The sequence below is a fragment of the Gobio gobio genome, assembly GCF_949357685.1.
Source record: "Gobio gobio genome assembly, chromosome: 20".
In the NCBI taxonomy this organism is placed as follows: domain Eukaryota; kingdom Metazoa; phylum Chordata; class Actinopteri; order Cypriniformes; family Gobionidae; genus Gobio; species Gobio gobio.
The window spans coordinates 5,933,270-5,951,334 of NC_137113.1; the positions used below are offsets into that span (position 1 = coordinate 5,933,270).

The window sequence follows — 18,065 nt, forward strand, 5'->3', positions numbered from 1 at the left end:
GTCAGAATGCACAGAATAATAATTCGATTTTGAAATGAAATATGTTTCACATATTCATGACAAGTTTCGTGAGATCCACTCATCTTCACGTCTATGAAGTCTGGACGGGTCTAGGAAAGTGGAAGAAGTTAGAAGAATCTGAATGAATCCAGACAGACAGTTGCTACTGAGCTGGAATCATAATCAGAGTGCTGGTTATGAATATGTTATGATGAATGTCTTCTTCCCTGCAGAAGTGCTGCAATGTCTCGCTCCACCTCTTCAAATGGACAATGAAGATCATACCTGCAATAGACAATTCAGCGGCTACAAATGATACTATATTTGTTCCATTGGATCTGTGAAATACTTGATTCTGATTGGTCAAACATGGCACAGCGATCAACACTAAACTTTAGTTGTGCTAGTTTCATGTCTCTCATAATCCACACTTTCTGTCTTCTTTTATTTTGGACATGACATGCAAATCACACTGAATTTGTGAGCACATCTGGGTACCTTTTGTAAGGGACTCCGTCTGCAGTGATGAGAAACTTCTCGAAGTTCCACCGGACGTCATTCACCTTAATGGGAGACCAGTAGAGTTTCCTGATGTCTCCAATGACAGGGTTGACAAATGGCAGAGTTTCCTGGAAGAACAAAGTCAGTGAAACTTTGCTATAGCTAAATTCAGCTGCCATATCTCGTAACTTATTAGCGACCGTAATTTATTTATTTGCGATAAGAGTCACAGTCAGACTTTTATTTTGAAATAGCGAGCGACTCAGAAGAAAATTCATTCAAGTATCGGTAGAAATCTCAGGCTGAATCCGAAATCGCCCCCTAAACCCTCAATCACTAATCCCTACTTTAGTCCACTAATATAGTTCACTTGAAGGAGTGAATGAAAACAAGTGAGCGCATATTCGCAGTGTGTACATCGGCTGTACACTCGTTATTGCTGTGTAAATGTGGGATTGAATGAGTGCACTCGGTTACGTCCGCTATAGTTTCGGACACCACTACAAATGGCTGTCCGCTCAAATAGTGCCCTATTTAAGGGTATAGGGGGCGATTTCAGATTCACCCTCAGTTAGTTTCAATGGCAAGAGTCCAAAAGATAACGTCCAATAGACCCTTTTCACATTTCTGGGTTTCCCAGAGCGGAAGTCGTCATAGTTGGGTTAACTATTATAGCTGTGAATGAGAGAATACATTAAATATGTTTTGTGTGTCCATTTGCTCAAATATCAAAAGAAAAACGCCACAATAGCGATTTCACAACTTTCAAAAAGAGGGAAAAAACAGAGTGAGATTGATAACGGCAGTTAAAAGAGAGAAAGATGTACATTTTTTACCATAGACGCTGTATTAGAAACACCCTCACAGCTGCGGTAATTCGTTTTTTTTGTAATTTGATGCAAAAGTAATAAAATACAAAGTATTAGTGTTATAAATGTAGGCTACAGATATAACAAAAAATGTATACAACACATTTTGCAGTGTTTACGATATTGATGACCGTTAAAACATATTTGAAAACATCACAGTCTGTGAAAAGGGTCTATTACATTTGAGAAAAAAAGTCTAAAATGTTTTAAATATAGCCTAAGGCCCTAAGCTAAAGATTTGTGATGTGGCAACGAACAAATCAAAATACTGCCACATATGGCAAGCCATTTAAATTTAGTTAATTTTCAGGATATGAATTCTTGATATCAACAATTCAATTTTCACTAGTTCAAAAGCAAATTCTTAATATCAACAATTCCGTCATAATTTGCAGAAATACTAATTGTTGATATCAAGAATTACATTTCAATTTTCAATATTTGTAATTAGTTAAATATCTAGCCAGGATGCCAGCCGAACTTAGCCCCGCCCACAACATTTGAGGTCGGGAAGTTCGGGAAGACTTGATCCGTTGTGGAGCAACTATGCTCGAACCAGAGCTGTTCGGACCAATCAAATGGTCAGGGCGGGCTTTATACGATGATGGACAGATGATCAACTGTAACGTAATCATCCACGGCACCAAAGAGCGCTTGAGTTGAATTCGTTCTAAACTGAGAACTTCGTTTATACATTCACCTTTACAATTTCTCTCAGAAATGAAGATCGTGTTGGTAAGTAGGCTACTCTGTGTAATTCTTTTTACAACACTGGCAAAGATCGTTTACACTCATCTTCTTCTTCTACTTCTTCCAGCGTGCGTGCAGTTGAGTTCTGTTGACGACTATGCGTCGCTCAACATACGTCACTTACTCCGTCGCTCTGATTGGCTGTAGGTTCCATTTTCTTTCCTGGTTTGGTTGAAACACTCCCTATAATCACAGCCCAATGGAGCTAGGGTTGCCACCCGTCCCGTAAAATATGGAATCGTCCCGTATTTACAAGCAAAATAACGCGTCCCGTATCAAACCAATTCAGGACGCGATTTGGCCCTGTATTTTATATAGGTACACACATAGTTCAATAAACACATACGGATTTTGCAGTGTGGAGAATACTGATAGCAAATACAAAGAAATACATTTCACAATAAGTAGTACAGGAGCTCATTTGTGCATGATTGCGTTTTAGCGGCTTTGTTGCCATAGCGGCGGAGTCTCAAGAACATGCGCTACCGTGTGCCTGTAAACTTGCGCATTTTATAAAAACATGTCGAGCTCGCATTCACCGTTTGAACGCAAGAGGATCTCCAGATATAGAGCTGAATATCAAAAAGGTATCAATGGGTCTGTCCAGTAACTCATGATGAACCTCAGGCCAACTGCACACTTTATGAGAAGCATTTCAGTTGATCTGACTGACTTAAAGCAGCAGCGCTGACACACACATCCCTGCTTCTAAAGGTATAGGCCTATCGTTTTTTAAATGGATTTTACATACATTATCAGAGCTTGGCAGACAGAATTATTATTTTTTAGACAGGTTAATTAATAGATTATAGCCTAATAAATAGTATTATTAATTTATAATTTAGCTAGGCTATATTAATCATACATAATAAATAATCCTGTCATATAAAGTGTATGAGCTTTAAAAAAATATTTAGATAAAAATGGGACAAATAATTACATGATAATATAGTCATAATGTAAGTAAATTAATAAACAAATTAACATTTTTGAAATTCAAAAAAGTGATTACTGGTTCAGAATGGCTGCTTAAAGGGACAGTTCACCCAAAAATGAACATTCTGTCATCATTTCCTCACCCTCAAGTTGTTCCAAACATGTATACATTTCTTTGTTATGTTGAACACATTGGAAGATTCATTCCTACTATGGAAGTCAATGGTGCCCCCAAAGAAGCCTGGGTACAAACTTTCTTCATAATATCTTCTTTTGTGTTCAGCAGAGCAAAGAAACTCATGCAGGTTTGGACATCATGAGGGTGAGTAAATGATGACAGAATTTTCATTTTGGGTGAACTATCCCTTTAAAGTGCACCAAATAGGCTACTAAAGAGTTATTTAGAAAGAAATAAAATAATCAAATGTAAAATAATATAAAATGTGTTCTGTTGCAAGACATACTTGATCTTATGTTTTCTTAAGGTTTATTATTGAGCTGTCAAGTTGTCAATGTTGAAATAATCATGGGGGGGGGGGGGGTAGTCGTGAATGGGTGTCTCTTATTTTGCCACACTGAAGGTTGCAACCCTAAATGGAGCAGTATCAGACTCATATTCTGACTAGAATCTGACTATGATGACGTCAGGCTATTAAGTATCACCAAAACTGTTATTCAAATGTAACTGTTGATATCGAGAATTGATTTCTTACTAGTTGAAATTCCAATTTCACATATCAGAAATACAATTCTCATTAGTAAAAATGATCATTTTTGCTAGATCAACAATTACACGGTTACTAGTGCAAATGTCTGTTATTGAATTTGAATGGCAGCCTATGGTGACATGTAACTAGTGAAAATACCATTTCTGATATTAAGGATGAGCATTCTAACTAGTGCAAATAGATATCAGGAATTAATATCCTGAAAATGAATACAAGTCAAAACGGCTTGCCATATGCCCATACTACTTCTGAATATGATATTCATAAATAGTATGAACATTATGGAAATATGGTTCAGACAGTCAGATCACTCAAACCATATATGAGAACACATGCATCTTGTCACCAATGGAGTCTGGATGTCATCTAGTGGAAAAGTCTAGTACTGCGCCCAAAAAATTCTGTCTGAACACTCTTTTTTTGACTATATAAAAGTTTTGGAAGGTCTGCCTTTACATGCACATGAACTTTAATGGCATCCCATTCTTAATCCGTAGGGTTTAATATGGAGTCGGCCCACCCTTTGCAGCTCTAACAGCTTCAACTCTTCTGGGAAGGCTTTCCACAAGGTTTAGGAGTGTGTTTATGGGAATTTTTGACCATTCTTCTAGAAGCGCATTTGTGAGGTCAGACGCTTTTACAATTTCATTAGTTCTTCATTTTCTGGGAATTGAGCCCATGATGCTCTACTGCACGAGCTTCAGGAGCCCACTCAGATCTACTGATGATACACTCATTTATCTGATGGTTTTCTGATAGATAAAAACATTTAAAAATGGGAAATTGTGGGGAAGATATATCCATAATTGTGATGAAAATCATGTCAAAAAGTCCCCAAATAGACGTGATTTTGTTTATGCAAATGATCATTTCCAGTATGTTGTAGCATGCTCTGCAGAGATGGACTGAGCTAATGCTGTACCTTCAGGAAGGCGTACAGAGGGTGTTCATCAGCGCCGTTCACCTCAATCCTGCTGAAGACCGGGAACTTTGGGAGGAAACCTCCTCCTGGTCTCACATACTGCAGAACGTTCAGGATTTCATGGTTCTCTTCTGGGAGGAGCAGAGGGAGACATTTATTACAGACCATCTTCAGGTTTTTAATGGTTTGCGCTGAAGTAAATCAGAAGGTTTGGGGTTGGTTTCGTTTTGGGGATAGGCTTTTAGGCTGAACTTTTTAATGAACTCTTAATAATAATGCAATTAATGTCCAATAAATATTAGTCTAACCCCTTAACTGTCACCCCCTGTTTTGAGAATACACATGACAATTCACTATCCTATAATTCAAGAATGCTTTGGAATATAGACCTATTTGGTCTTGTTTTAAAGAAGATACTCTGCAAATTATTGCTGAAGAGAAAGCAATTCAAAATATGAAAGTAATACAAAGTTATGGAAGTTTAAATTGACTGTAAATGAAAAATTCTGTACTAAATATTTTTTATTTTATATAAAAAAAATATTCTAAAATTACTATAGAATCAAAGCCATATGTCTAACCAAGTTGTGTTCCAAATTTGAAGTTGATATCACAAAAACTGAAGTTCCCATGAGATTTTGTTTAGGCGATATACCGAAAATAGCCACCGGGTGTCATCCAAATTCCATTGATTGTTTTTTTAATGCATACAATTCTGTCCAAATATCACTTCCATCACAAAACAGTCACCAAATATGGAACCTTGAGACTCAGACCTTTCCGACGATATGTGTTTTGTCAAGATTAGAAAACATTTCAAATAAATGTTGTGATATGAAACATGATCCCGCCCACTAAGGGGAGGAGCCCGCTAGAATAATTTAGAGTACCGTTTCCATGGTAACACAACGTCCAATTTCAAAGCGGTTTTCACAGGAGGGATTTTCAGTTTGTAAGTTTTTGAATGATACCTAATTTATGATAATTACTAAAATATATGATACGAAAAAAAGGCGATCAAGAAAAGGCGATCAAAAAAAGAGCTCAGGCGTCCCGCCAGATTTCTTTTTGTCAATGCAAGTCTTTACTGTAATTTTTTGATAAATTGAATGCATCCTTGTTGAAAAAAAATAAATAAAATTTACCCCAAACTTTAAAACAGTGTTGAATTTGAAAAATATTATCTTTCAGGTTTTTAGAATTAGAGTGTTCAAAACCAGCACACACGTGTGACAACTTGCCCCATGCAGTCTCCCTTATTTAAGAAACATAATAAACATCTGTTCAATGCACACTGAGCCAGCAGACGACGGGTCTTACCAGGAGCCTGGAGGCCGAACTGATTGCAGGCGAATCCAAGCACAGTGAAGTTCAGACCTCCATACATGTCCATGAGTGCATTCATCCTGTGATACTGCACACACATTTATTTCACTTCTGATTATTTATTAATTCATTTAAAAATAAGTTCAATCATTTTTAAAGGCACAATATGTCATTTTCTCCGCAAGAGGTCACTTATTGAAAACAAAGGCATAGCTTGATGATGGAATCATGGGAGATGTTTTCACTTCTATAGCCGGTGGTATAGTATCCGGCAGAAATCATCTTCATGAAGAAATCCGCTGGAGCGGAACGAGGCCGGTGAAGCGATTGCTAATGAGAGACGAGTGCGACACACGCCTCGTGAGCAGCAGGACTTTTATTATGCCACAGTCGCCGCTTCTGCTTCTTCTGCTCATGTGTATGTGGGGTAATGCAGCGCTGTTTTATCAGTGTGTTGAAAGTTATGTTATAATGCTACTCTGTGCATTTGCTTGCGGCTGCTATGAGACACTTGTTCACATTGCAGTAAGAGATCGATATTAGGCGGTAAAACATGGTACTCGCAGTAAATCAAGAAAACCAGATTTAAACAATAAGACTAACTGTGTTGAGCTGCATATCAATAATTCGTTTTCTGTCGATGAATGTGTCCAAACAGTTGCTCACCTGTCTAATAAAACACATCATATATTAAAGCGTCTTTGGTGTTTCCATGGTTTCTACAAAATAAAACAGAGGGTAACGCGAGTATGATGTCATTGAAAGGCGACACAAGGACACGGTCCGTGTCCTGGTTAAAATTTTTCATTTCTCTCGACATTCTTGTAAACATTTGGGATAATATAAGTACACAAGCCAACAAAATATATAGTATTGCTCTAGTGGTTTTTGGATATTTTAATTAAACATTTTTTACATATTGTGCCTTTAATTGACAGTTGCATCAATTTAAATTGAAACATTTGTTGTAAATAAAATAAAAATGCAATACATACTGTACATATTATAATATGTTTAATTTATATAGCGTCTTTCCCAAGCTCAAAGACGCGTCACAATATATAATACATCATATATCATACAATGAATCAATAGACAATCATATGGACAATGGACATATGCCCAATCCTGAACAAGAGCCAATTAAGTTGCATATAGCTGTTATATGAAAAATCAAATTATCAAGAAATTATCACACTCACACACACACACACGAACACACACACACACACACACACACACACACACACACACACACACACACACACACACACACACACACACACACACACACACACACACACACACACACACTCTAAAAATGGTGCTATATGGCACTAAAAGTGGTTCTTGGTCGTAATCATAGGGGAACCTCTTTTGGTGGAATAGAGCACCATATCTTAAAGGAATAGTTCACCCAAAACTAAAAATTAGCCCATGATTTACTCACCCTCAAGTCATCCTAGGTGTATACATTCTTCTTTCAGACGAATAAAATCGGAGTTATATTACAAAAGTCCAGGCCAATCCAAGCTTTATAATAGCAGTAATAGTTGCTCTGTTTTTGAAGTCCATAAAAAGTGCATCTGTCCATCAAATAACTGCTCCACACGGCTCCGGGTGTTAATAAAGGCCTTCTGAAGCGAATCGATGCGTTTGTGTAAGAAAAATAACCATATTTAAAACTTTATAAAGTTTCGGCTGACCGCCTTCCATGTTCAATTTATGGAAAAATTGTTGAAAGTTCCCCTGCCGATGGAAAGACTAACGCGACCAGGTCCGCTCGTCATGACGTCACGTACGCATCTTGAGTTTCACTTTCAACATTCAACACTTTTCCACGGAAGGCGATCGGCTGGAAATTTACTTGATAAAGTTTTAAATATGGATATTTTTCTTACACAAACACATCGATTTGCTTCAGAAGGCCTTTATTAACACCCCAGAGCCGCGTGGAGCAGTTATTCGATGGACAGATGCAGTTTTTATGGACTTCAAAAACAGAGCAACTATGAATCCAATTCTAATGCTTGGATTAGCCTGAACTTTTGTAATATAACTCAGATTTTATTAGTCTGAAAGAAGAATGTCATATATACTTAGGATGACTTGAGGGTGAGTAAATCATGGGCTAATTTTCATTTTTGGGTGAACTATCCCTTTAACATATTCTGTATATGGTAGCGGTGCTATATAACACAGCCAAAGAACCGCTGAAGAACCACTGAAGCACCAAGATTGGTGTTATGCAGCACTTAAAGTGGTTCCCCTATGATTACAAGCCAAAAACCACTTTTAGTGCCATATAGCACCAATTTTTTTAGAGTGTATATTTATATAGTACTCATTACAAATGCATTCAAGGATTTAAGAAAACTGTACTACTGTAACTGTACTTAATTAAACAAAAACTTAAGACATACTGACCTCTTCAATGGTGGACCCTCAGAAGGTGGCCACGTTCACGATGAGAAGAACTTTTCCACTGAAGATGCTGAGCGGCGCGGCCTTTCTCTCCAGGGTCTCCATGGTGAAGTCATAAACTGATTTTGCGGCCATATTTGCTGTGAATTCTCAGTTCTCGTACGCCGGTGTATCAGAGTGATTTTACACACTATCCTCAGGCCCTCGACTGCGTTTCATTCAGTGTCCTGTATCTCTTGGCTCAGCAGAGGTTCTGCATGGATGACTCTATTGTTTTTGAGCCATTCAGTTTTTTTTTGTCCAGGGTTTGCAAAGGTCTGCTGACCCTGACGGTCATGTGAGTGTTCTCATTTCCAAGGCCAGGTGATTGTAATAGTGTCATTGGCCAACAGAAGCCCTCCAGCTCACTAATGAATCAGGTTTGTTTGTTTGTCTTCTAGGGCCATCTAGAAATAATCTGAAATATGATATGACTGCCCTATAAAGCGAACAAAATGCATGCATTTACTGAAGGTTGTTGGCATCATATCATATCATAAATAGTATGCTTTATTATTTTTAGTAGCCTAATTGATCTCATGTGGATGTGATCTCCACCACACACACTGCTCTTCCAGGTTGTTAGATGGCAGCAGTGAGTCCCGTTGAATCCGCATCATCCTGTGCATCAGAACCCGGATGAGCCGGTCAGCTGTTTATCCATCATGATAAATAATGTGCGTGGATCAAAGGACAGTATCAGCATGGACCAAAAACATGATGAACGCATGCAAAGCCACAGGTATATTTCATAAAGAGAGATCCAGGTGTGCGTGGATTCAGAGAAACATGCGCGTTGCTTTGGCTAGCATGCGCGCAAACAGATGCATCCAGTCAATGCATGCAAACAGCAACAGAACATCTGTACTGTCCTTATAAACACTGATGTTCTGAGGCAGTGGCTGCACTGGTTTGCGCGCATGCATGCATATTGAAAACATACGTCGTCTTTTAGTCGTTGACATGTTCATGACATTGTGTCTTTACAACGGTTGCTGTGTTGTTGTTTTGTGCGCATGCACGTTAATGCATGCTGTCCTGGGCCAGTTGCATAAACTAAGCCATTATGTTAAGACAGTGTCTTAAGATCTAGTATGAGCCACTAGCAGTTAGGCAAGTGGCATTCAGTCTTACTTTTCGTATCAAATTAGGCCAGTCTATGTTTTTATGTAACTGATTTAAAAAAAAAGTTATGAACAGTCTTAAAGAAAAAAATGCATGTCTAACTTGTAAGACTAGTCTTAACGGTTAATGCAACCGGCCCCAGGGGTTGCAGAGCTTTTTGACGAGCACTGTAGTCTTAGTCATTTTTGATAACAGTATATATACAATAATACAGTTTCCCATTTGTTTTGTATGCATGCATATTTAGTCATTAATATGGTTTAATACATTGGCACTTCACCAACATGCATGGCATGCTGTTTATATTTGCCTAACTCTCCCCTTTCCATTGACATCTGCAGCTGGTTGATTTGATGTCGGGTTCAGCTGTGTATTTTGTGTTGGGACAGGTGTCAGCTGCTGGACCTGCCCTGGGAGGATGTGTTAGTTACACACGTGTTCTGCTACCTGCCGCTGCGCCACCTGGTCAGCCTGCAGCGGGTCAGCAAGAGCTTCCGTTCTCTCGTCCAGGTGTACCTGAAGAACTGCCGTAAGTTTGACCCTGCACAGGTGAGGAAAAAAACGTTTGATATGCATGTACACCGATCAGCCATAACATTATGACTTGTGTTGGTCCCCCTTTTGCTGACCCTGACCCGTCGAGGCATGGACTCCACTAGACCCCTGAAGGTGTGCTGTGGTATCTGGCACCAAGATGTTAGCAGCAGATCCTTTAAGTCCTGTAATTTGCGAGGTGGGGCCTCCATGGATCTGACTTTTTTGTTCAGCACATCCCACAGATGCTCGATTGGATTGAGATCTGGGGAATTTGGAGGCCAAGTCAACACCTCAAACTCGTTGTCGTGCTCCTCAAACCATTCCTGAAGCATTTTTGCTTTGTGGCGGCGCATTATCTGCTGAAAGAGCCACAAGGAATACCGTTTACATGAAAGAGCGTACATGGTCTCAACAATGCTTAGGTAGGTGGTACGTGTCAAAGTAACATCCACATGGATGGCAGGACCCAGGACCCCCAGTTTCCCTCACGTGCCACTGTTGGTGCTTTGGGTGGTGGACAGAGGTCAGCATGGGTACCCTGACTGGTCTGCGGCTATGCCGCCCCACACACAACAAACCGAGATGCTCTGTGTGTTCTGACACCTTTCTATCAGAACCAGCATTAACTTCTTGAGCAGTTTGAGCTCCAGTAGCTCGTCTGTTTGATCGGACCACACGGGCCAGCCTTCACTCCCCACGTGCATTAATGAGCCCTGGCCGTCCATGACCCTGTGGCCGGTTCTCCACTGTTCCTTCCTTGGAGCACTTTTGATAGAGACTGACCACTGCAGACCGAGAACACCCCATAAGAGCTGCAGTTTTGGAGATGCTCTGACCCAGTCGTCTAGCATCACAATTCGGCCCTTGTCAAACTCGCTCAAATCCTTACACTTGGCCATTTTTACTGCTTCTAACTCATCAACTTTGAGGACAAAATGTTCACTTGCTGCCTAATATATCCCACCCACTAACAGATGCCATGATGAAGAGATAATCAGTGTTATTCACTTCACCTGTCATAATGTTATGCCTGATCGGTGTATGTGGACAGTTGCTGGAATACTGGCCGTTCTCTGGTGTACTGTATTTCATCAAACGTGCATTGTTTCTCCTCAGACGGGCCCTCACATTCCCAAAGAAGCCTTCTGCGCCATTCTCCGCCACAATCAAGTTCTCCACCACCTCTGTGTCACCAACTGCTCCGATTGGATCACTGACAAAGAGCTGCTGCCCGTGATTGGTCAGAACCAGCACCTGCTGCGCGTGGACATGCGCGGCTGTGTGCATCTGAGCCGCCACGCCCTGGTGGCGGTGTCGCTGAGCTGCCCGCGGCTGCAGCACCTGAGCCTGGCGCACTGCGAGTGGGTGGACAGCCTGGCGTTGCGCAGCCTGGCGGATCACTGCTCGGACCTGCGCTCGCTGGACGTGACGGCCTGCAGACAGCTGAAGGACGAGGCCATATGCTACGTGGCGGGGAAGTGCCCGGCGCTGCGCTCGCTCTCGGTGGCGGTTAATGCCAACATCACGGACACGGCGGTGGAGGAAGTGGCGAAGAAGTGCAGGGAGCTGGAGAAGCTGGACCTCACGGGGTGCCTGCGAGTGCGAAACGAAGCTATCAGGTGCGCCATGTGTTTGTGGTCAGAAGCAGACAGTAGCAGGGCTCATATCTGATTAGGACTGCATGATTTTGGGGGGAATCCAATTGCGAATTATTTATTTATTTTCCCCTGGAGCTCCTTATATCATTTGGTTATTTGGTGACCCTTTTTAAACCCTTTAAATCTCGCAATTCGGACTTTATGTCTCACAATTCAGACTTAATACCTCGCAATTTGCACTTTAAATCTCACAATTCGGACTTTAAATCTTGCAATTCGCACTTTAAATGTTGCGCCCTTTTTTGCGAATTATTTATTTATTTTCCCCTGGAGCTCCTTATATCATTTGGTTATTTGGTGACCTTTTTTGTAAAGACTCCTAAATTTACCTTGAAAGTTTTGAGCGAATTTCCCTTCAGTCTTATGGTTTACATTGCTGGGAATAGCAAATTATGACAAAGTGTTAAACAAGATAAATGGTGTATGCTTAATTCCACGATAAGTGTGTTATTTTGTATTATTATTATTAAATTATTACTAAATAAAAATATTAAACAAAATAATAAATATTACTATTGTAGTATTTCACTGTAAAATAAGGAATTGGCCAATTCAAGTATTTCAGAAAAATATGATAATTTCTAGATCCTGTATGTTTTTGCCCCAAAAATTTGATTTATATATTACTTAATTATATACTTTATTTTTTTTATTTTTAAAATATTATTGCTGAAACAATTAAACATAAAAAGAAATATTAACATTGTAGTATCTCACTGTAAAAAAAACAAAAAACAAGTATTTAAGAAAAATATAATAAAATAATATCTCTAGATCCTGCTTGCTTTGGCCAGGAAATTGTGATTAGATATAAACTGTGACTATGACTAAATAATAATAATAATATATAGTCATATTTATAAATGACATTTTTTATTTATATATATATATATATATATATATATATATATATATATTAGTATTTCACTGAAAAAAAATAAAAAAAATAATTATTTTATTTTAAAATTACTTACTTTCAAACTTGCATTTTAGTGGAAAACCTCTAGTTGACAACAGCTGGTTTAAGTGCTTCTCATTACAAGTTTGAGAAGACGATTACATGTTGCATTCCCAAATGCATCAAAGTCCGAGCAAAAGATGAGATGAAGTTCATGTTGAGCAGCATTTACTGTGATCTGAGATGCTACAAACATCAGATCATGAGCTGCCCACAGTGTAAATGAACACTGTACCTCGCTTCACTCTGAAACATGCAGCGCATATATTTATTTCAATACATCACAGCATTTGTGATTTGATAATCACACTAAGACACATTGCGATTCTGGTTTTACTTCGATTTATCTCACAGCCCATCTGATGTCTGTAATCTTGGCCTGTGTGAATTCAGTAATGGATATGCTGTCTACATAGGCAGCGCAGTACATTTTTGAAGGCCGAGCTTATTAATAACTGTTTATTTGTGTGTTTAGGACGTTAGCAGAATACTGTCCCAAACTGCAGTCGCTCAAAGTGAACCACTGTCACAACGTAACCGAGTCCAGTCTCGGTGTTCTGCGCCGGCGTAATGTGGAGATCGATGTGGAACCACCCCTGCAGAGGGCGCTAGTGCTGCTGCAGGACGTCGTGGGATTCGCTCCGTTTATTAATCTGCAGATTTAGCGTATCAGGAACATCGGTGCCATTCTGGAGCCCAGAAGAGGTGAGTTACCAGATCAGTGCAAATTTCGTATTTGAAACCTTTCATGTACCTTTCATTTGTAGTCTTTGCCTCTTTATGGCAGCTTGTTTCCGCCACAGAATAAAAAATTAAAAAGTTAACTGCGACTTTTTATCTCACAATTCTGACTTTTTGTTTCACTACTGGAAGTTTAAATCTCGCAATTCAGACTTTATATCTCACGATTTGGACTTAAAATCTCGCAATTCAGACTTAAAATCTCCAAATTCTGACTTTTTAAATCTCGCAATTCAGACATTAAATCCCGCAACTCTGACTTTAAATCTCCCAATTCTGACTTTTTAAGTCTCGCAATTCAGACTTTATATCTCGCAATTCGGACTTTAAATCTCGCAATTCGGATTTATTCAGACTTAAAATCTCGCAATTCGGACTTTATATCTTGCAATTCGGACTTTAAATCTCCCAATTCTGACTTTTTAAGTCTCGCAATTCAGACTTTATATCTCGCGATTAGGACTTTAAATCTCGCAATTCGGACTTTAAATCTCGCAATTCTGACAATAAATCTCACAATTTGGACTTTAAATCTCGCAATTCGGGCATTAAATCTCGCAATTCGGACTTTAAATCCCGCAATTTGGATTTATTCAGACTTTAAATCTCGCAATTCGGACTTTAAATCTCCCAATTCTGACTTTTTAAATCTCGCAATTCACGCAATTCGGACTTTAAATCTCGCAATTCGGATTTATTCAGACTTTAAAACTCGCAATTCGGGCATTAAATCTTGCAATTCGGACTTTAAATCTCACAATTTGGACTTTAAATCTCGCAATTCGGACTTTAAATCTCGCAATTCAGATTTATTCAGACTTTTAATCTCGCAATTCGGACTTTAAATCTCGCAATTCGGATATATTCTGACTTTAATTCTCGCAATTCGGACTTTAAATCTCGCAATTCGGACTTTAAATCTCGCAATTTGGACTTTAAATCTCGCAATTCTGGCATTAAATCTCGCAATTCGGACTTTAAATCTCGCAATTCGGGCATTAAATCTCGCAATTCGGATTTATTCAGACTTTAAAACTCGCAATTCGGGCATTAAATCTCGCAATTCGGACTTTAAATCTCGCAATTCGGGCGTTAAATCTCGCAATTCAGACTTTAAATCTCGCAATTCGGATTTATTCAGACTTTAAATCTCGCAATTCGGACTTTAAATCTTGCAATTCAGACTTTAAATCTCGCAATTCGGATTTATTCAGACTTGAAATCTCGCAATTCGGGCATTAAATCTCGCAATTCGGACTTTAAATCTCGCAATTCGGACTTTAAATCTCGCAATTTGGACTTTAAATCTCGCAATTCGGGCATTAAATCTCGCAATTCAGACTTTAAATCTCGCAATTCGGGCATTAAATCTCGCAATTCGGATTTATTCAGACTTTAAAACTCGCAATTCGGGCATTAAATCTCGCAATTCAGACTTTAAATCTCGCAATTCGGATTTATTCAGACTTTAAATCTCGCAATTCGGACTTTAAATCTTGCAATTCAGACTTTAAATCTCGCAATTCGGATTTATTCAGACTTTAAATCTCGCAATTCGGGCATTAAATCTCGCAATTCGGACTTTAAATCTCGCAATTCGGACTTTAAATCTCGCAATTTGGACTTTAAATCTCGCAATTCGGGCATTAAATCTCGCAATTCAGACTTTAAATCTCGCAATTCGGGCATTAAATCTCGCAATTCGGATTTATTCAGACTTTAAAACTCGCAATTCGGGCATTAAATCTCGCAATTCAGACTTTAAATCTCGCAATTCGGGCGTTAAATCTCGCAATTCAGACTTTAAATCTCGCAATTCGGATTTATTCAGACTTTAAATCTCGCAATTCGGACTTTAAATCTTGCAATTCAGACTTTAAATCTCGCAATTCGGATTTATTCAGACTTTAAATCTCGCAATTCGGGCATTAAATCTCGCAATTCGGACTTTAAATCTCGCAATTCGGACTTTAAATCTCGCAATTTGGACATTAAATCTCGCAATTCGGGCATTAAATCTCGCAATTCAGACTTTAAATCTCGCAATTCGGATTTATTCAGACTTTAAATCTCGCAATTCGGACTTTAAATCTTGCAATTCAGACTTTAAATCTCGCAATTCGGATTTATTCAGACTTTAAATCTCGCAATTCGGGCATTAAATCTCGCAATTCGGACTTTAAATCTCGCAATTCGGACTTTAAATCTCGCAATTTGGACTTTAAATCTCGCAATTCGGGCATTAAATTTCGCAATTTGGGCATTAAATCTCACAATTCGGATTTATTCAGACTTTAAAACTCGCAATTCGGGCATTAAATCTCGCAATTTGGACATTAAATCTCGCAATTCGGGCATTAAATCTCGCAATTCGGACTTTAAATCTCCCAATTCGGACTTTTTATCTCGCAATTGTGAGGAAAAAAGATAGAAGTTTGAGATAAAAAGTTGCCGTCATCTTTTAAATAGTTTTATTTCATGGCGGAAACAAGCTTCCATAGCCTCTGGTTAGTCTCTTCTAATGTGTGAAATGTTTGTTTTGTCTCACAGGTCCTCTCTCATGCATGATCTTTCTCTGGAAGGCTGACACTTTTACACCAATGCAATATTATAGAAGACACATCATCAAAGCCACATCTCAAGTGCTTGATTGTTCAAGTGTATTTTAGCATTAAGAAAGAAACAAAACTGCAGGTTTTCAGATGAAATCTGGTCCTTTATGAAAATCACCTGGAAATCTCTTAGTTATTGAAGCAGCTTTCTATGTTTTTCATGCACCAAATGTTGTATCATTTTGCACTTATGAAATACTGAAATACTTGCACTTTTTCAGTACATCTTAACATTCAATCTCAGCTTCATTAGACAAATCCTTCCTCAGAATCAAGTCATGTTTTACTGCTTTATTTTATCCCTATTAATCGAAAAACAGAAAAGAACTAAACGCTATAGATTCTTATGTACATGTGAATCATATGCATGTTGATTCATATGCACTTTGAAACCTCAGTTTGATTTGATTTGGGCTAAATTCACACTTGTGTCAGTGTGTAAAGGATTGAAGCTGGAAAATGAATACTGTTTCTGATTTATTCAGGGGTTCGCAGTGTTTGTTTGAATAAGACAAATCTTATTGTACATTTTATCTGCAAACGTGCACAGAAATATATGCTGGTATTACTCTATATGTTGCATTGATAATATTTCATCAAGATTCAATTTACAGAATTGAAACATGTTTTTAAAGTGTGGCCTCTGTATGTGGTTAGGTGATATTTTCCTTTCACAATGTGCTTATTTTGAATGTTGGGGTCTTTTTGGATCTATTGCTTTATTACGAGTGTATCAACAATTTCCAGGATAATTGTAAAACATTTTAACATCACAATGGTATATGATTTTTGCACATGCACTGTGCTTTAATGTGTTTTGCTTTTCTATTATTCTGTGCGGTTGTAAATTATTAAGTGCATACATGTTTTATGCAAGATATAAAGTCTTATGCAATATGAAGCGTTGAAATATTATTTCTTCTTCACATGGAAAGTTTGTGGTATTGCTAACTAGCCACAAGAGGGCAGTGTAGCCTCTGCTTTCAGATGGATGGATTGATCTGTGATTAATTGCAGAAAAGGAGGGAAATTTATTTGTTTATGCTGTTTCTGTAATGCATGTGTTTTAACCATAAAACTCTTTATTTATGGAGAGTCAAGGCTAGAAGACAAGGTGTCTTCAGGTTCAAATCCTGAAAGAAAAAGATGTTTTCTCGTGATTCATACACGGAAAACTTGGCTTGATAATTCAGAAACTACACATGCCTATTAAAAGTAACCGATTCTCCACATGAATAGAGGGAAGGTTGGTGTCATAATGACCTGAATTACAGAATTATTAGTCATATGCCTTTTATTATCCCTGATGATCTCTGAAACTCAAACTGGTTCTGGATTGTGACTCAAACTCCTTTGTGTATAGAAATCTGAATTTGTATGCATCATCTGAAAGGCTATTTTATTTATTTCGCATATTTGTGTTAGCAGTATGTTAAGATGGAGAGAAAATAAAAGCTTATTTAAAATAGGAATAAATGAAAAGACTTGTTTCACAAGTATACAGCAGGACAGTCAATGCATCATCTTTTTTGTGTGTAAATAGTGAAAGTAATCAGTTAACTAATAATGTCCAAAGAGTCCAAAAACTGTTTGTGTGCTGACATTTTTGTAAGATCTAATTAAAGTTATACTTACAAAACTCATTTTAATTACTGTTGCAATGCCATTTTTATATCTATGAGCTCCAAAAAAGCAATAGGAATCTCACAGTTTAATTAGGTACAAGAAAAAAGTAGGCCTATAAAAATCCAAGATATTTTATAGCCTATTTATTTGTGCCTACGTTTGCTTATTTCGCGTTTAGCAGTAGTAAACCTCTCTTAAGCCTTTATTTTCATAGACTCGTTTATTACATTGGGACCACAGCGGTTGTTTGTTAGGGTTTGTTTTCCTCTGGAGACTCGACCTGAAAAACTCGTCACACCTGTCATTAATTTCA

General features: G+C 38.3%; 2 protein-coding genes across 2 annotated transcripts; one reads left to right on the forward strand and one right to left on the reverse strand.

Annotated features, from left to right (window-relative positions):
* Positions 1 to 206: 206 nt before the first annotated feature.
* gpx9 (glutathione peroxidase 9) lies at positions 207 to 8,591 on the reverse strand (the record flags this gene model as incomplete). The annotated part of the gene is made up of 5 exons (XM_079845551.1): positions 207 to 285; positions 499 to 629; positions 4,707 to 4,837; positions 6,027 to 6,120; positions 8,460 to 8,591. 5 exons carry the CDS (start codon positions 8,589 to 8,591, stop codon positions 207 to 209), a joined length of 567 nt encoding a protein of 188 aa, XP_079701677.1.
* Positions 8,592 to 9,116: 525 nt separating this feature from the next.
* On the forward strand, positions 9,117 to 17,768 carry fbxl15 (F-box and leucine-rich repeat protein 15). Its single transcript, XM_079846177.1, has 5 exons — positions 9,117 to 9,237; positions 10,010 to 10,169; positions 11,274 to 11,776; positions 13,249 to 13,478; positions 16,065 to 17,768. The coding sequence occupies exons 1-4, from the start codon at positions 9,161 to 9,163 to the stop codon at positions 13,436 to 13,438; spliced, it is 930 nt and encodes a 309-aa protein (XP_079702303.1). The 5' UTR covers positions 9,117 to 9,160; the 3' UTR covers positions 13,439 to 13,478; positions 16,065 to 17,768.
* The last annotated feature ends 297 nt before the right edge of the window (positions 17,769 to 18,065 follow it).